This window comes from Alosa sapidissima, chromosome 8 (genome assembly GCF_018492685.1).
Source record: "Alosa sapidissima isolate fAloSap1 chromosome 8, fAloSap1.pri, whole genome shotgun sequence".
NCBI classification, from domain to species: domain Eukaryota; kingdom Metazoa; phylum Chordata; class Actinopteri; order Clupeiformes; family Clupeidae; genus Alosa; species Alosa sapidissima.
The window spans coordinates 24,996,763-25,020,762 of NC_055964.1; the positions used below are offsets into that span (position 1 = coordinate 24,996,763).

The following is a 24,000-nucleotide window of genomic DNA, read 5'->3' on the forward strand; positions in this document are numbered from 1 at the left end:
TTGCAAAGCATATGCTATCATCTCTATAGTATACATTTTCTAAACCATAAAACCCCTAATACAGAGCATCGCCATGGTGGGTGATGTGATATGAGTATACATTTTAGACTGCAGCATGCAGCCTGGCTGGACTGTTCAAATCCAGGTGTGAGCGATGTCTGGAATGTCCAGTGGATAAAAGAAGGGGAGCAGGTAGAGTACTGCTCTAACTGGAGGCCCACCAGGTGTGACTGTGGGTGTCTGTATGTATGTAGGAGAAGACCAAGCTGAAATGCTGACCATCAAATGGGCCCCTCATGAAGTGGACGTCGATGGACTCTTGATGCGAGCCGTAGGGGTTGACGGCCAGTAGTGTGTAGTTGCCGTTGTTGATGTGGGTGGGCTGGTCCAGACGCAGGCAGCCGTGGTACTGGCTGTCAAAGGAGTCGTGGATGACCGTGGAGATGTAGGGCGTCTCGTTCATCGGCTGCCCGTTGAAATACCACTGCAGCCGGGGCTGCGGGTTCCCAGCGACACTGAAGGGGAGGCACCAATGGTGGTCCATCATGGCCTTCATCAGATTGACCTTGGGAGGGACTGGTAGAAAACACACACACACACACACACACACACACACATACACACACACAAACACAGAATTAAAAACATTACATTACATACTACTATGATTTCAGTGACCACTGCACATACTTATCAGGACATACACACACACACACACACACACACACACACACATACACATACACATACAGAAAGTAAATCTTACAGAGGACGTCCAAGTGTACGAAGGCCTCGTGCTGTCCAGCTGTGTTCTCTGCACTGCAGCTGATCCTGCTGCCATAGTGGTGGGCTGTCACGTTAAAGATGTGCAGCATAGACACCTGCCCTGTGGTGCTCTCCTGTGTGCGCACACACACACACACACACACACACACACACACACACACACAGATATAAAGGTATTATACCTATAAAGGTTAACATAAGCATATATGACAAATATCTTTATGTTTACCTGTCTACAGTGAGAGTGACGAGTGTGCGTGTGTGTGTGTGTGTGTGTGCGTGCGTGCGTGCGTGCGAGTGTGAGTGTGTGTGCGTGTGCGTGCGTGCGTGCGTGTGTGCATGCGTGCGTGTGTGTGTTTGTGTGTGTGTCTTGTACCTTATGGTCAGTAATCTCCGGACTTAAAGCCCAGATGATATCTGGCCGTGGCCTCCCTGAGGTTTTGCAGACGAGTGTGATGTTGGAGCCCTCCTCCACCGTCATGTTAGTGGGACTCAGCAGTGCAGTGGGGGCCACTGCACACAGCAAACAGGCTGTCATCAGAACACACACACACACACACACACACTCACACTCTCTCATCAGAACACACACACACCCTCACACTCTCTCATTAGAACACACACACACCATCACACTCTCTCATCAGAACACACATACACCCTCACACTCTCTCACCAGAACACACACACACACACCCTCACACTCTCTCACCAGAACACACACACACCCCCACACTCTCTCATCAGAACACACACCCTCACCCTCAAACTCTCTTATCAGAACACATACACACCCTCACACTCTCTCACCAGAATACACACACACCCTCACGCTCTCTCACCAGAGCACACACACACCCTCACACTCTCTATCTATCTATCTATCTATCTATCTATCTATCTATATATATATATATATATATATATATATATATATATATATAAATGTCATTATACACTCAAGGCAATTCATTAATTCATTCATTCTCAGGTGCAAACTAAAACTCCTAAGAAATGAGTTTCAAATCAGATGAACACTTTCTCGTTGAGGAGATATGTGTGAGTAAGCGGGACAGAAGGGAAGGAAAAGGACAAAAGAATGAGAGAGAGAGAGAGAGAGAGAGAGAGAGAGAGAGAGGTGGTGAGGGGAGGAGAAGAGAAGACGTAGCAGGACATGAAGAGATGGGGGAGAGGAGTGTGCTGACTGCTGAAAGACAGATATCTTATCTCCCGTGTCAATCCGCTGCTGACAGCAGTAAAGTCACTCAGCCATATTCTCTCTCTCTCTCTCTCTCTCTCTCTCTCTCTCTCTCTCTCTCTCTCTCCCTGTGTGTGTGAGTGAGAGGGTCAGATCAGATCACTAGTTTAAATTAATCAGCTCTGCTTTGTCACACTTGTGGTACTATAAAACTGAACGAATTAAACAAAGGTGCTTGTGTATTTAAACCTACCCATGCTGAAATGCAGTGTTCAAAATAATAGTTGTAAGGTAAATAACACTTGTAAGGTACAACACAATATATGTTCCCTCAAACTTCAGCCTCCAAAATGAGCACACAGTTAAATCAACAGCTCTCTAAATAAATAAATACTATGGTAACCTTCATGAAGTTACAATATATTGCAGGACTGGCATGTTAAACTGCATTAGTTCAGTGTTCCTAATAAACTGTGTGTGTGTGTGTGTGTGTGTGTGTGTGTGTGTGTGTGTGTGTGTGTGTGTGTTAAGGGTGTGAGTATTACCACAGTCAGGGACAGTGTTTGCGCTGAGGATTCTCTTCTGTCCGTCTTCACCCACACAGTGCAGATCAGGCTCCTCTCCCAGCCACAGGTTTTCACACGAACACTGCAGTGGGTTACCTGCCAGCACACTACAGACACGCACACACACACGCACATGCACACACACGCACACGCACACACATACACACACATGCACACGCACGCACACATGCACACGCACGCACACACATGCACACGCACGCACACACACACACACACACATACACACACGCACACACATGCACACGCACGCACACACACACACACACGCACAAACACAGACACACACACACACGCGCACACACACACTCACAGACACACACACACGCACAGACACACACGCACACACACACATGCACACACACACACACACACACACACACGCACAAACACAGACACAGACACACACACACACGCGCACACACACACTCACAGACACACACACACGCACAGACACACACACACACACATACACACACACACACACACACGCACACACACACACACACACACACAGAGGGTTATACACACCAGCATAAATGCAGCCACACATATAGACCCTCTCCTGCATGTGCTCACATACTTAAGGTATTAATTACTTTATCTCAAAGACACAGTCACTGTCCTCTGCAGAGAGAAATCATTTATGTTCACAATTCACTTAGTCACTGTTATCTCTCCATCTAACGGGCCCATAGATATTTGATTATGCCACATGCATTTTCTAGCCTAATGTATGCCGTGGATTATTAATATTACGACTGATGCCATGCCAGTATGATCATAAACTACAGTTTCACAGTGTTGATTCCCGATGGAACTGTATTTTTTATGATATCCTACATGATGTCTGGACAACTCATAATTTTTCTTTGGATAATTACAAGACTAAAATGAATTCAATTCAAAACTAAACTTAATTTCACACACACACTTTCAAACACATTCATACTTCCACATTAGTCTAAAACCTCAGCGCTGCCAAACAAATGATGATAACATGCATGTATATATTTTCACAATACTCTAACAGCTCATAAATGGCAAAAGTTATCCACATGTATCCACACACACGCACACACACGCGCACACACACACACACACACACATCCATTCGTCCATCTCAGCTTACAGGCTGGAGATATTGAGATTGTGCAGTGTCCTCCAGGACATAGTGGATAGGTTGTTGTCTTTGAAGTTCCTGCAAGACAGGACACATGCCCATATTTAGTCACCAGTGTTGGTATCAGCTGTATTATATTATACTGTACTATATACAAACAAACACACAAAAAACACACACAAAAAGTTATCCACATGTATCCACACACACACACACACACACACACACACACACACACACACACACAATAAATGGCAGAATCTGCTAGATTGATCTAAACTGTGAACATATGTGTGGATACTGCCTAGCATGTAGTCTCAAATCGTGTCACAGGTGACTGTACAGGGTTCAAAAGAGAAGGGAAACATTATGGAAAAATTCAACATCATCAACATCAGGACTATTCAGAGAGTGAACATGTGCAATGTGTACAGATGTTATTACAAGCAGAGACATAGGTATGTGTGTAGTGTGTGGTGTCCTACATGAAGGTGTGTGCTTACAAATGCTGTAGTTTCGGGTTGTTCCGGAAAGCCAGACTGGACACATTCATCAGCTTGCTGTTAATTACCGTCCTGTTGAAATAGAATATACTTTATTGGCCATGTATCTCTCTCTCTCTCTCTCTCTCTCTCTCTCTCTCTCTCTATCTATCTCTCGCTGATGCACAACACACACACACACACACACACACACACACACACAGATAAAACACAGCACACTGATTAATGATGTGTTTTAAGTAAGTAAAAATTAAGGACATGTTTACTGGATGTCACAATAGTGTGTCAATGATAACAATGTGAATGGTATTATGGCTGTAAATGTGTGAGTCATCATAAGCAAGAGAGATAGCAATGATGACCTAATGAATATCAACAAAATAAGGATGAACAATATGAGGTCATTTTAAAATAAAGTAAAGTAGATAGAAGCATAATTGCAGTAAAGGTTTTCCAAAGGGGATGAGCAAAAAATAATAATAATAAAAAGGAATGTAGAATGGTAAAGAATAAATAGTATAAGGAATTAATGAAGCAATGTAATGAGTTTGGGTAAATGTACTCACAGGTTTCTGAGGTTGTGGTACAGGTCCAGGTCTTTGGCATGGATGGCAAATAAGCTGCTTTGATTGGCAAGGTATCTGTCAGATGAAGACATAATTTCAGAATTGTAGGACATTGTATGTATTTAAAAACACATATCTTTGCCATTAAAGTGCATGTCTGTAGATTTTGAAATCAGCCCAAATCAACACATGTTGCTTAAGATTATTGTGCAGGCCATGGTTCTTTCCTAACTGGACTATTGCAATTCATTTTTGGCTGGCCAACCTGTTTGTGTAGTGAGACCAGAGATGATTCAGAATGCTGCAGCAGCTCTGGTCTCTTCACCAGCCAAAGAAGGCACATATAACTCCTCTGTTTGTTAGGCTATATTCATTGGCTTCCTCCTATAGCTGCCAGAATTAAATTGAGATCCTTCATTCCTTCATTGGACACTTATTACTGGATCTGCACCTTGCTATTTGAATTCCATGATTCAAATTCAACTCTCTACATAAATGTCCCCTCTCGCCCAGTGCAGTCCTCATAATGAGCTTCTGCTGTGTCCACCATCCATTAACACTAAGAGTCAAAACCAAGAGTCTTTTCCTCAGTGGTTCCTAGTTGATGGAATGAGTTATCTAGTGTTCTGTGTTCTTGTGTTAGTATTGGGACTTTCAAGAAGTGTTTAAAGACTCATGTTCACCTTGCACCTAGTACAAAGTTATGGTTTGTATGTGTATGGTTTTTGTTAATATGTAAACTTATTATTTTCATTGTTGATATGTGATTTTGTTATTATTATTATTATTATTATTGTTGTTGTTGTTGTTGTTGTTGTTATTATTATGCATAATGTAGGCTTTTTCGACTTTAGTGAAACTATTATTTTAAGTAATCTATTCATATAGGCCTAGCCGACTGCTTTGAACAAAAGCGTCTGCCAAATACCATAAGCCATAACCATAAAATAAGATCCAAATGACAAAATATAGTTCTGGTGGATACCACACATAATGCACAAACTTTAAAGAGGATAGTGGAGAGCAAAACCATATAGTATAGGCTATATAGGCTACTTTTTAAAATTGATATATTTTTCTGAAATGCCTGAATAATGTTATATACATAGGTCTATGAATTATGCTAATTAATTATCTTCTTAAAAACTAAAACTTCACAGAGAATCGTATTAATTGTCTTTTCTTAATTGTTGCAGATAAGCACATACTGCAGCCTGTATACTCTAGATAAGGAGTCGTAAGTATTATTTTCTGTAGTAAGATTCATAACACTCACACATGGGCGGATTATGAACTTTCGGGCCCCTGGGCCCAGATGTATTAAGGGCCCCCCACTTATTGTCGTATATGTGGGAGGGGGGGTTTGGGGGTCCTCCCCCAGAAATGTTTTAATTTGTTTGATGTGATTTTCTGTATTCTGGGGATTTTGGGGATGGCCAATACTAAATTCAATCAGATTCATAGCCTACATCCTGATTTGTTGATATTGAGGCAATGATTACATGCAAAGGCTTGGGCTTCAGGGCCCCCTGACCCCTTGGGCCCCTGGGCCTGGGCCCGGTAGGCCCGTGCAGTAATCCATCCCTGCACTCACACACACACACACACACACACACACACACACACACACACACACACACACACAAACACACACACAGCTATAATAACAATACCCATTTCTAGTAACTACTGCGAATGGCCTACGCCAGTCCTGGCAATGTCCTGCCGAAATGTTGAACTTTGAATCAGCTGCCACCTGATACGGTAATGCCAGTTGGCTAATGCAGCCTAATAACATTTCCTGACAGACAATAATGCCGTGTCACATTAAGCAAAGATATCGAATTGGTAGTCTAAATGATGATGAGACCGTTGTCCACTGGGGCATCTTTTCTTCATCTTTATTGCTTTATTCCTTGCAGAGTCTATGAGAAGCACAGTATTTGGGCTATTTGAATCGTATCCCTATTCTATATTATTTCTTTATTGTGATGCGATCTAGGAAAACCCTTCACATGGTGCACTCAAAAATCCTTGATTTTTGCTCCTTTTCAACCCTCTCTGGTGAAATTTTACAAACTGTCCCCTAGCAAAATCCTGGATACAATCCTCCCAAAATCTTGCATGTTGCTATGGTATCAGAATAATAAGTTGGTAAAATTGCACCATGTGAAGGGTTTTCCCAGATCGCATCAATGCAATACAAAGAAAATGCACTTCAAAGTCTCAGACAAAGAAAAAACAGATTATATCAACTTATTTACTGTCAGATCTCGGGTTAAAGCTGGTTACGTTTTTTTTGTCTGGAGAAAACATTTAGTAATGACAACACAGTTTATTTGGACAGTGTTATTGAATCATAATAGGCCTATACTTGTGCAACTTTATGAGGTCATTTAGGTGGGGTTAGTTTAATTTAAAACAGTGGGTAGACACTTCAATCACCCCACAAAATTGTATGTTTCCACCATCACCCTCAAAGTAGCCCATAACCAAGATTGTTTCACTCCAGTTTTACCGAGAGAGACACTCAGTCACTAGTGACAGCCTCGTGTCCCCCCTTCAGGTTACGCGTGAGGTGCGCTCGAATGAATGCGATTGCAGTCGATGTTCGATGGAGGATAATTACGAGCGTGTGCACGTAAGGCCTCCCAGTAAGGACTTTTGTTGTTTACTGAACGGCTGAGATGCTTATTTTCAGAACAACAGCATAGTTTACGCTAGAGTGTTTTGTAATGATCTAAGGGCTAAACATGGGTTTTCATTATAAAAAAAAAACCGAGGGATGACTCATCGCAGATCTGCCTTGGAAGCCATGAAAACAAAGCAAGGCACAATATATTTTACTCAAATCCAGTATCGAATCGACAGATTTGTTCTCAATAGCCTACATCTTCTCCAGTCTTTTAGGTGAAGGAGACCTTACGTGGTTTTCAGGTGACGTTTACTTCCAAGGAATGCGCATCTCTTAGGCTACTGTCTGTCTAATTCACAAACACACACTTACATGTCAGTGATGTTGTCCATGTCAGCCTCCGTTTGGAGATGGGGAAAACCTGTTATCCAATGCCCCTGGTCAGAACAGGAGATCCGTGTGCTCGTGCAAGTGCAAAACGTGGGGCACGCCGTACCGGGCCTCCACAGCCCCAACAAGATCCACCAAAAACCCCAATGTGCCATGCCGAAACGCCCCCACAAGACTTTCATCACGGACCCTTCACCGGGCTGTGGTGTAGTCTGCGAGAGCTCTGTGTGACCCTGCGCAAGGATGGTAGCCTAGTACAGAAACCACTGCGTCTTCTTTCCTCCAGGACACAGTTAAACACTTTCACTCCTTACAGGTAGTCTACAAGCCTGTCTGCATGGATTTACACACACTCTTTATTTTATCCTCCCCTGCTTGTTTCCCCCTGTTTATTGAGAGAGCAAAGCCCCGGAATACAGCTCGTAAAGACGTATCCTTGCCCCAGTGAGTTCTTCACTCCTGTCCGCTGAGCAACGATCAGACGGTCCTTCCTCAAGAAGTGCCTTGGTTGTTCTGCGCGAGAGAAGTGCGTGCTGCTGGGAGAGGATGAGGGGTGGGAGGGGGTGCGCGCTGGCGGAGCACTGGATAAGCGCGTGCTATTGATTATCGTCGTCAGCGAAAACCCATCCACCTCGCGAGTAGGAAATCGGAGGACTCAGACATGATTTGTTCAGGTTGTACAGGGGGATTCTCAGACTGGGCGTCATATGCCTACAGTCAGAGATCTGACCTTGTGGCGAATGGAAAGCAGAGCTGAATGACACGAGACAGACACCGAGCTTGGAGGATGCTCTCGCGCTTGCACTGTCGGAATACCTCTACCTGAGGGTGACTCAGTCACTCCTCATCTGTCTGTCAGCTGGCCACACACAGACACGCTGTCTCTCATTGGCACCCTTCCTGTGAAGCCCACCCACTCCAACTTGTGACGTGCGCTTTGACGCATGAGATGATACACTGAATCGAAGAACATTAGGGACCACAGTCCTTGGCAATGTTGATGTGGTAATATATGAGAGAGGTCTTGTTTTCCCGACAATAAGTAACTGGAGCTCAGTCGTACGGAATAGTTACTTTTGTGTGAAACATCCAATGTAACCCATGTTTAAAAGCAGGTGAAATTGACCATGTTGATATTAAGGAACTGATAGCGGAGCTGCCCACCCCGTATCACCGGTATAGAGAAGCTTGAGATTGGATGGGGAGATCGTCTTACCCTTTGCTTTCTCCCGCCATTCTCAAAGATAGAACGGACAGCTTGCTTTGCACGTCAGCATCCTAATATCTCATGTCACATCTGGACACAGGTCGACATTTTAATACATCCCCCTGGCGCCACCTTCTGGAAAATATAAAGTAATACACTAGATGGAAAAGAACAGCGGGGAAAATAAGTATTGAACACACATTGTACACTATTACTGTAACATATAGACCTATTTGCATGACAATTTCACCAGACATTAGTATTAACTCAGATAATCCACCCATATAAAAAAATCCAAACATTAAAGTCCGTAAAGTTATGCGTAAAAGTAGTATGACACAGGAAAAAAGTAGGCCATTGAACATACTGACATTTTTATACTTTTTGGAAAAACCTTTATTTGTAATGACAAATGATGAAACTAATCAGTCGCAGTATTCAGGTTTGATTTTGGCCCATTCTTTTAAACAGATAGTCTTTTTAATGTTGAAGATTCCAGGGGTTCCTTTCCAGGGATAACTTCCAAAACTGTTCCATTGGATTTAAGTCAGGGCCTTGATTTCCTTTCTCTGAAACCAATTGAGTTTCCTTTGCTGGATGCCATGGATCATTGTCCTGCTGGAAGGTCTAACCATGTCTCATCCTCATCCTGGTGGATGGCAAGATTTTCCTGGAACAAAATGAGTATGAAGTCTGACAGTAGATGAAAAACAGCCCCACACCATGATGCCTCCACCTCCAAACCTCACTGCCATTTCTCCTCCAAATATGGTGTGTAGTATGACATCTAAAAAGTTAAATTTTGCTCTCACCTGACCAGAATACATTCTGTCAATATTTCTAGGCTTTTCCAAATGTTGTGTAGTAGGCTAAACTTTCAACAACCTTCGACATGTTTTTCTTCAGTAATAGAGTCATGCGGGGTGAGCGTGCATAGAGACCCTGGTGGTTATGATTTTCTCTGTAAAAATCGTACCTGCTGCCTGCAAGTCTTTCTGGAGCTTTCTCTGAGTGGTCCTTGGCTCTTGGGCTACTCTTCTGACTATCCTTTTGACTTCCTGGTAAGAAATCTTGCGAGGAGATCCTGTGCATGGCCAGATGATGATGCAGTGATATTCCTTTCACTTGCAGATAATGGCTCCAAACCTGCTTACTGGATGATTCTGAAGTTTTTAAATGCATCTGTAACCAGTTCCATTGATATGTTTTGCAACAATAAGGTTGCAAATGTCTTGGGAGAGCTCTTTGCTTTTACCCATTATGAAATGTTTCTTGTGTGACCTTGGTAACGAAAAACCTTTTTATAGGCCATCAAAATGTACTAACCCAGCTTATATTAATTTGCACAGATAGGAGGAATAATTACCCTCCAACTGTAGAATCCAGCTCGTCCCTTGCCTTTGTGTACTGCTTTTTTCTTAGCGTTATTTTAAAATAAATTAATTACATAATGTTTAAACTTAAGCAGGGTTCCCTCTTTCAAGGACTTTCTAGGTCATTGTCCCTCCTTTAAGGACCCTTACACAGGCTTATAAAATGTGGATTGATTATTATCAATGTGCCACTAATTCAGTTCGTGTTACAGTTAGCTTTTGCTGATGTTCAAGCAGATGATTCAGGACACATTGCCAATTTTGCTTGAGTTATTTTCTTGATGATCATTTTGTCTGGTCTACATCGATTAAGCTCATTGCCCCCATGCTGTGGAGATGATGCTAGAAACAAATTGGCTTTGGTCATTTTCAGGGTTTTGGGTGATTTTATAAAAGGGAGAAAACAATTTTGATCTTAACTATACATTCAAGCACGTTAGTGACCTATGTCCATTGATCAAAACCTTTCCAGGGTCTTGAAATCATTTTTTAAAATTCACAAATTTTCAAGGATTTCAAGGACCTGAAGTTTCTGAAGTCATTAAAAGTTAAACACACATACTTTTCCTATAAATAACTGTCAAGATCGAAATATTACATACAGGTAATTCTGGCTTCTTTATATAAGTAGGCTATGTAGGCTAAGGATCTTACATTTGACTGTGGAGGTGATTGTTTGAGACACAACCTTTTGAGACATTAGTTTGATACAACTGCAAAAACTTCATGAACTGTTTAATACATTTAAAAAATACAACAGATTCAGATCCAAACAATTATCCAAGAAACTGTAGACACTTGACCTCAAAAGACTACTTGCTGCATTGCAACTAATAAACAGCCCATCAATGTGTAACCCCATGTAGCAAGTTGAAGTTCAGGCTAGTCCTGTAGTGTCACATGACTATATATCATCCACCATTCAGTTCTCGGGACAGGATATGCTTTTCATCAACAGGTTTGACATCTTTATGGCGTAGGTGGAGTGGTTTGAGACATATCTCCTTGTAATTAACATTAGGTGATAAGCAAACATTTCAGCCCGTCAGCACACTTTTGCTCTGCTAGCACTGAGCTCTCCTGAGCTCTACTCGCTGCTGCAGGGCAAGACAGTCGCTCTGGGTGGCCGACCTCACCTCAAGCACCAGGGGGCGTGCCCGCTGGGGCTCTGTCCGCAGCGTCATGATGCCACACATGTCCACGAGTGCCCGCTGGCACCTCTGAATGCCCGCGGTGACCTGTGCCTGCCCCTCAGGGTTTCGTCTCAGGGCACGTGCCTCTGCTGCTGAGAAGCCGATCAGCTCCGCCAGCACGGCGTCCCCCAGCTCGGCGTCCACATAGGCCGAGCCGTCGGAGAGGCACACGTCCAGGCTCCAGGAGCCTCCGGCGCTGCGCATGTTGCCTTTCAGCGTTACCACGAAGGCATGGACACGTATCTCCCTGGGTACGCCCAATTCCAGGTTCAACAGGTACGAGAAGGGGGGGCTGTCCCGTGCCACGACAGCATGCTCTACCTCTGACACGGTGTCAGACCCTCTATGTCTCCTCTGCTGAGCACGCTCAGATGTAGCAGGATGTGGGGAGTATTCCCGTTCAGGGCTGCGGGTGTATGCCAACGGCCTTGGCACAGAAATCTGTGGGGAGATGGTGGAGGTGGGCTCTGGATGGGGGAGGACGTCACCCTGTCCCATCTCCTGTGACATATGCTGGGAGAGCACACTGTCCAGCTCCTCCAGGGGAATGTCATCATCTGGGAAGTCCTCCTCGGGCGCGTAGCTAGGGCTCCCCCAGGCGGAGTCCTCCAGAGGGAAGTGCTGCTGAGGGGACGGCCGGCTCGGGGCTCTGGACACCATGCTGGCGCTCCTGTAGCCACTGTCCAGGCTGCTCTCCTCCACAGCCTCCAGACTGGCCATCAGCTCCAGGTCATCCAGATCCTCCTCTGCTCCTGGCGCAGCCTCCTCGGCCCTCTCCGGGGGGACCCCCTCAGCCTCCTCTTCCGCTGGCTCCTCCTCAGGCAGACCCAGAGCTCGGCATAACACATGGGCCTTAAGGGAGACAGGGAAAAGCAATCAACCATAACCCTCAAGACAAATTACAGCCCCTGAAGAATTGTTTAGAGGGACTCCTGTACATCACCACAACATCCAACATCTAACAAAGTATATGACATCTTACATTACCCCCTTTAGGATGGTATGAGCATGTCCAGCACCTACTACAACACTCTGCCGACCCGTTATGTAATCACACAATGTCAGAACTTCTTCTGCCTTTCCTTACCTGCGTGTTGGTGTGCAGGAGTTCCTCCACCTCTCCACCAAGCACCTGAACGTTCTGAGGCCCCAGCAGCAGCACGCCCAACCTGCATGTTATGGGCCCACGCAGGAGCAGCTTGGTGCCCGCGGGCAAGCGGGTGTTTAGCTGCGGCACAGGCCTGCACTCCATGGCCTCCACGCTCTGCACGCCGTCCGTCAGCTGCAGCATCAGCATCCGCGAGGGGGCCGCCTCCCACGGCCGCTGCGTCACCTGGGTGGCAGCCCCAATCAGGTCGTTGTCGCGTTCGCTCCCTCGGAGACGCTGGAGCTGGGTGTATGCCGGCTGGCTGACGTCCAGCAGCGAGTCCAGCTGCACGCAGAGGCTTCCCTGCAGATGTGTCTTTTCCGCCTCGCTCACAGCAGCAGGCAGTGACGACATGCCCAGGCTACGTAGGTCCGTCTGCAACCACTGCTCAAGCACCAGCTGCTGCAGTTGTGGTAGGGTCAGAGGTCGGCCACCCGCCTCTTGCTGCAGCCACTCCACACATGCCTGCAGCCAGCCCTCAGGCACACATACATGCCAGTGGCTTCGCAGCCATGAGCCCACAGTCTGCACTGCATCAGGGGCCATCCTAGTGCTTCTCTATTCCACACATGAAGTCTCACTGACACATACAGTTAACATAGGTACACATTTCATATCTACCTAAAGAGAGAGAGGGGGAAATGGTTAGGTCAGGTCAACCCTCGGGAAAACAGAATCCAATGCTCCCACCGCAGTATTGGCCATTAAGTTAATTAAATATTTAACAAGCTATCAACGCACACACACACTCACAATTTAACAACATTTTGAAGAAACCCTTACCGAAAGTAAATAATACGGAGTGAGAAAATGAGAAAGTAAACTAGGCCTAGCCCACTGTTTAAACAAGTAGCCCATAGCTCGAGACAGTTCGTGGAGTCTACCTACGACAGCTTCTGCATCAGCACGTCCCAAGACATGGCGCCAAAGTCGATGGCCATCAAAAGGCCACATAAGGTGCTGTCAGTTAGTTTTCTCGGATTTGACCGATATATTCAACTGACTTATACATTTTAATCACTTACGCTCAGATACATGCCAACTGCAAGTAATTGGTGAAGTAGGACTAATCCCTTCCAAGCAAAGTTTACATGAAAACGAAAACACGAAGTAAAGCCTCCCTACTCTCAACCAAACTATATGATACAAGTGGACGGAGGAAGTAGTATGAGTCACAGTGTTGAACCAATGGAAACAGATGCATTACTAACGCCAATGCAGATCCCACCAATCAGAGGTTTACACTGATGGAGGGACGTCTGTTCATTGGTACAACAATAATCCCGCTGTGTGGGCCTCTCAGTTCACGTTAGACTGGTAGGAACTGCGAGTTTACGGACAGGTATGTATCGAATAGCTTGTTCTATGTTTTCAAATGATCTGTAAACTCAATGCTCACGAAAAAACATTGGCCAAAATAAAGGAGAATTACACAACATTAAAAAACATATATATTTGATTTCAATTTGCATCGTGTTGTCAGAAGACCGGCGCATTTTCATTTCCGTTTGCAAGCGAGATAGCGTTAGCTAGTTAACGTTAGCCCAATTGACCATTCTAGCAAGGTTTGCAAGGTGGCTAATGTTGGTTGTAAAATGACCTAAGTTTCTCGTTTTGAAATCGAAGTTAATGTCGATGGAAATGCAGTGAATCATCCCTCACCGAATTACGTCGATTACAAAAGGTGGCGATAAGACGCGCTTCACAGTGCCGACCAAGCATGTAACGTTAGCTAGCCAGTTTTGCTAATACATGAGAGCTAGCCTGGCTAGTTAGCTGGCTGCATACTCCATTGTTAATCATCCAAATGGTAAACACTGATCATTTCCTGAGTGATTTTATATGCGTGACTTGTGACTTGCAGCAGGATATTTCAACTAACTTGGTGAAATACTGACAGTATATTTACGTATTCCTATATTGATTTCAGATGTTTTCCTTTCTTGCTTTTGCTTTTGGTAAAAGCCAACGTTAGCTATCGATAGTTAGCGTGCTAACGTTTGTTCTCCACTATACATTAACGTCACATTGATTGTTAAAGTGAAACTCGTCTTTACACGCAAGGTAACCGCGAATTTCTGATGTTGTGCAAGGTTGCAGTTTTGAAAGCAAAAGGTTATCGGTGTAGTCACTAATTAGATATATTGAATATGATACTGACGGAAGTTTGTTTGCCTAGCTTTTGTCGTTAGTATCGTGGAGTTGGATGTTAACTAAACATCCAACTAAACATCCATGTGTTGAAGTAATTTATTTTTTTTTGTTATCGATCTCTCGGTTTGATTATCGACCTCCAAGCGGTATCAGCAACTGTACATTTCACTTCCTTTTGCGCTGTTACACTAATTTAGATATGCACCTAGTCAGCACCACAGATAATTAATTAGCCTAGGGTCTAGGTCAGGTGTGTTGAAGTAATTTAATTTTTTTTGTTATCGATCTCTCGGTTTGATTATCGACCTCCAAGCGGTATCAGCAACTGTACATTTCACTTCCTTTTGCGCTGTTACACTAATTTAGATATGCACCTAGTCAGCACCACAGATCATTAATTAGCCTAGGGTCTAGGTCAGGCACTCTATTGTCTCGCTCGTCTTGACAAACTACTGTCTTGAGGAACTGTTCATCTGCCTTTGTATTGTCTTCATGAGCAATCTAAGCTACCTCTTCATTCTCCTCATGCAGATCCCTTTGCTCTGGTCATCACACAAAGGGATACCTCAGCTTGAGTCTGTATTGTGTCCAGACCTCACCTGCACGTTTGTCAGTGGTAAGTAGCCTACTGTTATTGTTTTGTAACATGGCTACATTGTAGTGGGTTGAACAGCAACAGTCTAGTTTTTCCTATCCACTGTCTCGCTTAACTTCTTTGCCTACCTCTCCTAGCACACTCTTGAGCATTGACCATGGAGGCGGAGAATGATCCCATGGAGGGTGAGGCGCAAGAGGAGGAGACTACTGCTAGCAACACAGAGAACAGAAATGGTGTGTATCTTGTATATACACATAGATAAGAGATGTGTAGTTTAACCTCAGTGTCAACATACTGCTGGGAAAAAAAGATGTTTGGAAAGTCATATTTTTATACATAAGAGTACAAAGGACAGAGCTCGGACTTATTAGATAGATAGATGGATAGATAGATAGATACTTTATTGATCCCCAGGGGAAATTCAAGGTCTCAGCAGCATACAGACAACACATACACATTCTTTAACAGCAGAAAAAGTAATTGAACTATATAATATAGAAACACAACTAAGCAATAAGGACAGTAGAAGATAAAGAATATACTAAAAATTATTATTGAAAATGTAATTTGCTAGGTAAACGTCAAGCAGAAGATGCTGAGGAGCAGCAGTCCACCAAGCGCCCCAGAAACTCAGAAGACACAGTGGAACTGCGGATACTGCTGCAGAGCAAGGTAGATCAGTGTCTATGTGTCTCCATTAAACACTTACACACCCACTCTCCAGAGTCAACAGAGAGTGTGCATCTGGAATTGGTGGTTAGAATTTACTACGTACTACTTTTTATATTGTATTTGTTGTGTGTCTGAAATCAAGTTCTGTGTACGTTCGCAGAATGCCGGAGCTGTGATTGGAAAGGGAGGGAAAAACATCAAAGCCCTTCGCACAGATGTGAGTGTACACACACACAAACAAACAAACACGTGCGCACACACACATTGTACCAAACCCAACAAAGCACATGTCATGGTTGAGTGTCTATAGCCAATGGAGTCTGGACCTCATCCCGTGCACTTTCTGCTGGTAGTTTCTCCTCAATTACATGTGCATCAGAAGGACTTGAATCCTAGTTGATCTCACTGTGTCCCCTCCCCCCCCCCCCCCTCCCCCTCTCTGCTCTCTCTCTGCTCATTCCTCCCCCACTCCTCTCTGGCTTATTTATCTCTTGGGCATCCCCCCTCCTGGCACCACACATCACGATGCCCTGCCTCCCCAATTGGACAACCTACATGGTTGACACATGATTGACATCTCCGTTGCCTTGCCCCTACAGTACAATGCCAGTGTGTCAGTTCCAGACAGCAGCGGGCCCGAGCGGTATGTGTCCCTCTCTCGTGCAAACTCACTCGTGTGCTCAGTCATGCAGGGTTTGGATTATACCCACTTTCTCCTAGAAGCATCTTGTCATGTTGTAGTAATCACTCCAATGTAAGTGGGAGAGTCGTGCAGACTCCCTCTGATGTAATTCAGTCACACACTAGCAGTGCAGAGCCACCCCCTCCTCCCTCCCCCTGACTTCCTCTCCCTGCTCCCACTCGTATTAGTCATCCATAAATCCTGTGTGGCTCCCCTCTGTTTCTGTGACTGTAACACCTGTTCACATGCAGTTTGGTGCCAGCACTGAACCTCTCCCTCTGTTTATCTCCATCCTTCCCTGTCTCCATCCATCCATCCATCCATCCATCTCTCTCTTTCTGTCTTTCTTCCTCTTTTTCTGCTCTGTCCATCTCTAGCATCCTGAGCATCAGTGCAGACATCCCAACCGTAGGCGAGATCCTGCTGAAGATTATCCCCACGCTGGAAGAGGTAGGCCAACGGGTTTTTGTTGTTCTGTTCTGTTTTGTTGTTGCTTTGCACCATGACTCTGTTTTGACCGTGTGCCGCCTGGCTAAGTCTGCTGTGCTGGGTTGTTGCAGTACCAGCACCATAAGGGCATGGACTTTGACTGTGAGCTGCGGCTGCTGATCCACCAGAGCCTGGCAGGAAGCATCATCGGGGTGAAGGGAGCCAAGATTAAAGAGCTCAGAGAGGTGAGCTAGCGAATAAAAAAAAAAAAAAAAAATTATATATATATATATATATATATATATATATATATATATATATATATGTGTGTGTGTGTGTGTGTGTGTGTGTGTGTGTGGGGGGGGGGGGGGGGGGGGGGGGGGCGGCAGCTGATTGTCCTGTGGATTAGAGAATTGAAGGTAGAGGGGGGTGTGAGGTAAATAGCTAAGAGGTAGAGGTAAACAGATGGAACAGAGGAAAGCCAGGTGAATGTTTAATAAGGCAAACTTGTTTGTATGACTTCCGATGTGTTAGTGTTAATTTCGTCAGACGAGACGAGAGGAAATATGTTCGTCAACGACCTTTTTTTCATGACTATGACGAGACGGCAGTAATGTCCTGAAACACTGACTAAGACTATCTTAAGATGCATTATTGTTGACGAAAAAAGACGAGACTAAAATGTTTTGCATGAAATAAAAACTAAGATAAAATCTCATCATTTTCGTCTACAAAATGAGAAGACAGAATATCTAGCTGTTATGTTTTCAAAATATTCCGAATGAGTTCATACGCAACAGCTTTCCTGTAGGCTAGTCTACGTGCTGTTGCTGCAACCCTGTGGCTGCAACACGAAACTACATGGAACAAGAACATTGGAGATTTCTGCCAGAGTTAGCAAGCTAACTACCTAAGCTTTATGCCACAATGCTACATACCCAGAAGTTGAAGCTTCTCTCATACAAATTAACATCCCCAGAATGTCCATACGAAAATGTTCATCATGTAATGTCAACTATTTAACTAGTTAGACTGATAATGCAAAGTTTGCTAGCCAGTAAGCTAATATGGAAAGTTTGCTAGCAAGTTAGCTATGGCTAAGATGGAGAGTCTGTTTGGGGAATGTGTTGTGTTTGGGCGCATATCGCCATCTAGCGAGGCGGAGTAAAACATTAATACTTTGGCCTATGACAGTGTTTCTCAAACTTTTTCAGTTTCAGGACCACTTAACTAACCCTAGCTAAAAAAAAAAAAGATTAGACCTACTTCAACAGTAGCCTATAATTAGTCTACACAATAGGCCTACTCACTGAACCACCTTGCTGGCAAACTGGCATATCTTACATAGACAGTGTTGCAGAACTGTTTTTACATACAAGTTGGTTCAATATTGCAAACAACTCCTCTATATTATATTTTACCACGTCTGCTCGCGGACTACTTGGGATAGCTTGCGGACCACACTTTGAGAAACACTGGTCTACGAATATGACAGTGGTCCAGTCAAATCTTTTACTGTCTATGGTCAAATCCCAGCCGAGCTATAACTGTAGTTCGACTTACCTGTGCATGTAAACATACTGACTGACAAAAAATCAGAATGAGTAATTATAACAGACGAGTAGCCCTGTGGACACACAATATTGTTGGAAAATTGAGATGTGTGAAACACTATTTGACTCAAATGGTAATCAGAAATAATTTGTTATAAAAAAAAAAGACTAAAACTGACTAAGACTAAGATACCTTTAGTTTTCTTTTGACTAAAACTAGACTAAATTGACGAGACTTTTAGTCAACTAAAACTTGACTAACAAAAATGATATTTGAATGACTAAATATGACAAAGACTAAAAAGGACATTTCGTCACAAGACTAAGACTAAATTAAAAATAGGTGACAAAATTAACACTATGATGTGTCTGTTTATTTGTTTACGTGTGCAGAGCACACAGACCACCATTAAGCTGTTCCAGGAGTGTTGTCCCCAGTCCAGCGACCGTGTGGTGCTGGTGGGCGGGAAAGCTGAGCGTGTGGTGGAGTGCATCCGCATCATGCTGGAGCTCATTGCTGAGGTAACACACACTCACATGGGCTACATGCCCAACGCGCACTACACACGTGGTTCTCATCCACACTGCCACTGAGTTTTTCAGTATCGCTCTAGGAACGCAATATTCACATCACATACATCACAACGACAATGACTATAATTGAGGATCACTTTCGGAGCGATTTTGTTAATGATGGCTGATAGCCAATCAGAATCCATCAAATTACAGACATTAACAGCCATTAAACCTGAAGAATATTCCTGAGAGACTTTCCTTATCGTTGGTCAGTATGGACATGCATAATGTTTTAAGTTACAATTATCAGTCATGTGCAGTTTATAGTCAGCATCAATGGGCACTTGCAATGAATATCTTCCACATTAAACCCAGTTCTGTTCCTCTCTCTAGGCTCCCATAAAGGGCCGAGCTCAGCCGTATGACCCAAACTTCTATGACGAGTCCTATGACTACGGCGGCTTCACCATGCCGTTTGAGGAGCGCAGCGGAGGAGGCCGTCGGCCCATGGGTGGAGGAGGAGGAGGAGGCGGAGGCGGCGGTGGCAGCGGCAGCGGCTTTCCCTCCAGGGGTGGTCGTGGGGGTGGTGGTTTCGACCGCATGCCCCCTGGCGGCCGTGGAGGTCATTCCATGCCCCCGTCCCGCAGAGATTACGATGATATGAGTCCGCGGCGTGGACCGCCACCCATGCCTCCGGGGCGCGGTGGGCGAGGGGGGCGGGCGAGGCCGCAGTGGGCACATGGGCCCCCCGCACCATAGAAGAGGGTAAGCCTGCCTCTGATGAGCTTCCTCTTCTCACCTGCCTCCTACCTCTTTCATTCACACCCACCCTCTTCACTGCCCTCTTGGCGTCTCTCGTGTCTTTTAGTAACTCCTCTCCTTGGTCCCACGAGCCCTTTCTGTTCCTCTCCTCTTCTGCTCCTCTCCTCTTCTGTTTCTCTCTTCTGTTCCTCTCCTCTTCCTCTCCTCCTCTGCTCCTCTCTTCTGTTCCTCTCTTCTGTTCCTCTCCTCTGCTCCTCTCCTCCTCTCCTCTGCTCCTCTCCTCTTCTGTTTCTCTCTTCTGTTCCTCTTCTGTTCCTCTCCTCTTCCTCTCCCTCTCCCTCTCCTCCTCTGCTCCTCTCCTCTGCTCCTCTCTTCTGTTCCTCTCCTATTCTGTTCCTCTCCTTCTGTTCCTTTCCTCCTCTGCTCCTCTCTTCTGTTCCTCTCGTCTGTTCCACTCCTCTTCTCTGCTCCTCTCTTCTGCTCTTCTCTTCCTCTCCTCTCTTCTCCTCCTCTTCTCTCCTCTGTTCCTCTCGTTTGGCCATGTTCTTTTCCACCTGTTTGTCTGTGAGATCATGAAGTATCCGCCATGTTTCAGTTGCACAAATGTGTCCTGTCCATAAGCCATGTGTGTGCCTGTCTTTTTGTGTATGTGTGCGTGCATGTTTGTTTGTGTGTGTGTGTGTGTGTGTCTGTGTGTGTGATTGGCTCATTCCATGTGTGTGTGTTTGCAGAGATGACCACTATTCCTACGACTCTCCTCGTGGAAACCACGACGACCGACCGAAGTAAGTCCTTCCCAAGACATAGGGCGGGAGTGGTGAGCTTTAGAGTAGGGTCAAGTTTCAACTGATAGCGCTGGGGGAAGTGAGGCTGTGGTAGACATGGGTCAGGAGACATTATACAATCTGTGAGATTGGGTTGGTGTAGGTTGTCAGAGGTGAGGTATAGGGGTGTAGGCACAGTATTAGGTGATGGCATAAGGAAGACGATAAATTGTGAGGTGAGGATGGTGTGATCTTAGCCACAACGCTGAGGACGAGTGTGTCCTTTTTGGCCCAGAACCTGCATAGAGTGTTCCATTTGTTGTCGCTCTTTCATTGTTGGTTTCATTCTCTCTCCCTCTCTCGCAAAGTAGAATGAGTGATTTCCTAATGCCTTTTATTTTTGCTCTATTTTCAGGAGCGACAGAAGGGGGCGTCCAGCTGATCGTTATGGTGGCGACAGTATGGTGAGTGTGTGTGTGTGTGTGTGTGTGTGAATGAGCGAGGTGGCCAGGTGCACAGAAGTAGCCAGGTGTACTGATGTCCTCATCTCTTGTTGCTTGACTGCATTGTTGACCACAGATCACCTATCTTAGCGAGTGAATGAGTGGAGTCCCTACTGAATCGTGTGTGTGTGTGTGTGGTGTCTCACTAATGGTCGTCTATCTGGTTCTTCTTGCAGAATGATCGGGGCTACAGTGAGTACCTTGTCATATCTTGAAACTTACGTTTGTCTGTGTATATTTGTGTTCGAATTTCCTAGGAAATGTGTTGGATTATGAATTGATTGTCTCTGTGTGCTGTTAATCTGCCTCCATTTCTCTTGTAGACAACAATTCTTCTTGGGATCCCTATCAGTCTGGTGGTAAGTAAAAACACTTGGCTAATGGCTAATGTACTGCTAATGAATATTTTGATTGTATAGGTGTGTGTGTTTGTTTTTTTTTTTTTTGTTTTTTTTTGTCTGAGTTAATTGTTATAGTCTCTAGAGGTGGGACATGCATGACCTATGTATCCCTTTGGAGGATCCTCATAAGCATGATTGTGTTACAGGTGGTGGAAGAAGTTCCTACAGTGAGATGGGAGGCCCAGTCGTTACCACACAAGTGACAATCCCCAAGGATGTGAGTGAATAAGCATGTGACTCACTACATGCTCATAGTGGCATTTCTCACTATTAGGACGGGACTCGACACCATAGTGGGCTTGTTATTGTAAAGATGACTCTGAGCTTTCCATCCAACTCATTTGCAAATTTTGAAATGCTTTCATGAGAATTTGGTATAAGAGATTAGTTGGTGTGCCTCCATCAGCTGTGTTGTGCAAATACAAAATGGATACTCCATATCATGAGAGGAGTTGTGAAAACTGTGGGTTCAAAACTTGAGGTTGTTAAGGTAACTTTAAAATCATGAGAGACAATAGTATTAAAAGTTTATACAAGCAGTTACACTTGAGTAATTACAAATTGACAAAAAAAGTTTGATGTAAACTCTGTTCGGAGAAGTATCTAATATATAGATGACATGATGGTGCGATTGATGAGTTAAGGCAAATCCAATTTTTTCACACTATTTGCCAAAGAAGCTAATTGTGTGTGTGTGTGTGTGTGTAGCTTGCTGGCTCCATCATCGGTAAAGGAGGCCAACGCATCAAACAGATCCGCCACGAGTCCGGCGCATCTATCAAGATTGATGAGCCTCTCCCTGGCTCCGACGATCGCATCATCACCATCACCGGCACGCAGGACCAGATCCAGAACGCACAGTATCTGCTACAGAACAGGTGTGTATGAAGGTGCAGTCCTTGCCCAGCGCCTCAAAGGTCATTGAGTCCATGTTTTTTTAATTCCCTCTGCTTGTGTGGATGATACTGGATTGCTGGGTGTGCTTTGTTGTGTGATGGGATGGCGCTCTCCAGGCTTGTAACACCTCTCTCTTCATCTCTCCTCAGTGCGCTACACCTCCTCGGACAGAACTAGCCCTGAACCCTCTGGACGGTCGAGACGTTCCTCTCTCCCTCTTTCATTATTCTCATCTCTCTCTCCATCCCTCTCTCTCTCTCTCTCTCCCTCTCCCTCTCTCTTTCTTTCTTTCTCTCTTTCTTTTTCTAATGTCTTTTTGGCAGGAGGTAGATTGACTGTTGCACTCCTGCCCCTCCCCTCCTGGTGGGTGGATTTGTTTTCTTTTTTGGTATTTTATTTTTTTAATCATTCAAGGGCCAATTTTATGTTTGCTCAAGACGGAAGCCCTCCTTGTGTGCGTGTGTGTGCTTTATTTTTTTTTTCTTATTTTTTTTTTTCACCCCACACCGCCCTGCAGGCTGTGTGTGTGCGTGCATGCTTGTGTGCGTGTGTGTGTGTGTGTGGGAGAGAGAGAGATACAGCCATGTTTCCCGATGCAGTTCTGATTGATGAATGATTTTGGTGTACGGCAAATTCCGTGTAAATATAACCTGGTTCATTTCTGTAATGTTACATGGTGACCTGTATCCTCAGATTTTGTCTAGTTTGTATGTTCCGAGATGTGTGTGTGTGTGTGTGTGTGTGTGTGTGCGCGTGTGTTGTGAAACTGGTGTCTTTTAAATCCGATATGTGTGTGTATGTGTGTCGGTCAACTCTGGGCTACCTCCAACCCTCCACTCCCTCCAGTCTCAGAATGCGTGTGTGTACATGTATGTATACGTGTGTGTGTTTTTATACTGGTGGCAGCAGCACAAACGCGTCCAGTCGGGTTTATGGGCAGTGTGAACTTTTGTGTTTTGTTTTTTGTTTTGTTTTGTTTGTTTTTTGTTTTGTTGTTTTCTTTTCTTTTGAGTTTTATTTTTTTTCCATTTCAATTTGTCCTGGCGTGATATGCCTCTCCCCAAAAAGAGCTGTAGAATTTGCTATTAGACACACAATAAAGATGATGCCACTTTTTACCAGTATCCATGGAAGTCATTATCTCTTGTCTCTTGGTTGCTCACATTGTCACTCTTTTTTTTTTTTTTTTAATTATATATATATATTTCTATATACACATGCAGTTTTATATTCAGTTGTGGCTGAAATTGTTGGTACCCTTCCATGAAAAAGAAAAACCCTCAATATTTCTTTAAAATAATTTGAAACTGACCAAAGTAATTTCAACTTTCATCATTGTTTATTCCGTTTAATGTTATTGTAAT

At 44.4% G+C, this 24,000-nt stretch overlaps 3 protein-coding genes across 9 annotated transcripts in view; 1 reads left to right on the forward strand and 2 right to left on the reverse strand.

Moving 5' to 3' along the window:
* ntrk2a (neurotrophic tyrosine kinase, receptor, type 2a) overlaps positions 1 to 8,598 on the reverse strand; it is a 33,914-nt gene extending 25,316 nt beyond the window's left edge. For both annotated transcript variants that reach the window (XM_042101812.1, XM_042101811.1), the window contains exons 1-8: positions 7,768 to 8,598; positions 4,761 to 4,835; positions 4,195 to 4,266; positions 3,701 to 3,769; positions 2,530 to 2,657; positions 1,163 to 1,299; positions 767 to 899; positions 280 to 576 (exon numbers count right to left, since the gene is read on the reverse strand). In XM_042101812.1, coding sequence (XP_041957746.1) covers positions 280 to 576; positions 767 to 899; positions 1,163 to 1,299; positions 2,530 to 2,657; positions 3,701 to 3,769; positions 4,195 to 4,266; positions 4,761 to 4,835; positions 7,768 to 7,967 — 1,111 coding nt within the window. In that variant the 5' untranslated portion in view covers positions 7,968 to 8,598. The remainder of the gene's footprint in view (positions 1 to 279; positions 577 to 766; positions 900 to 1,162; positions 1,300 to 2,529; positions 2,658 to 3,700; positions 3,770 to 4,194; positions 4,267 to 4,760; positions 4,836 to 7,767) is intronic.
* A 2,485-nt stretch (positions 8,599 to 11,083) lies between these two features.
* Positions 11,084 to 13,865, reverse strand: rmi1 (RMI1, RecQ mediated genome instability 1, homolog (S. cerevisiae)). Of its 6 annotated transcripts, none has more exons than XM_042101962.1 (3): positions 13,594 to 13,865; positions 12,646 to 13,322; positions 11,084 to 12,410 (listed from the first exon to the last, which is right to left on the reverse strand). In XM_042101962.1, exons 2-3 carry the CDS (start codon positions 13,249 to 13,251, stop codon positions 11,430 to 11,432), a joined length of 1,587 nt encoding a protein of 528 aa, XP_041957896.1. In that variant the 5' UTR covers positions 13,252 to 13,322; positions 13,594 to 13,865; the 3' UTR covers positions 11,084 to 11,429. The 6 variants fall into 6 exon arrangements, with proteins under 6 accessions (XP_041957896.1, XP_041957893.1, XP_041957892.1 ...); XM_042101959.1 differs by having other exon boundaries at positions 12,646 to 13,326; XM_042101958.1 differs by having other exon boundaries at positions 13,489 to 13,865.
* A 94-nt stretch (positions 13,866 to 13,959) lies between these two features.
* On the forward strand, positions 13,960 to 23,760 carry hnrnpk (heterogeneous nuclear ribonucleoprotein K). The gene is given in 18 exon segments (XM_042101535.1): positions 13,960 to 14,047; positions 15,391 to 15,475; positions 15,592 to 15,690; positions 16,032 to 16,129; positions 16,290 to 16,346; positions 16,729 to 16,772; positions 17,189 to 17,261; positions 17,372 to 17,485; positions 19,187 to 19,315; positions 19,703 to 20,041; positions 20,043 to 20,074; positions 20,803 to 20,856; positions 21,251 to 21,299; positions 21,515 to 21,530; positions 21,662 to 21,697; positions 21,886 to 21,956; positions 22,448 to 22,617; positions 22,786 to 23,760. Coding segments are annotated over 16 exon segments (1,389 nt in total). The 5' UTR covers positions 13,960 to 14,047; positions 15,391 to 15,475; positions 15,592 to 15,611; the 3' UTR covers positions 22,814 to 23,760.
* The last annotated feature ends 240 nt before the right edge of the window (positions 23,761 to 24,000 follow it).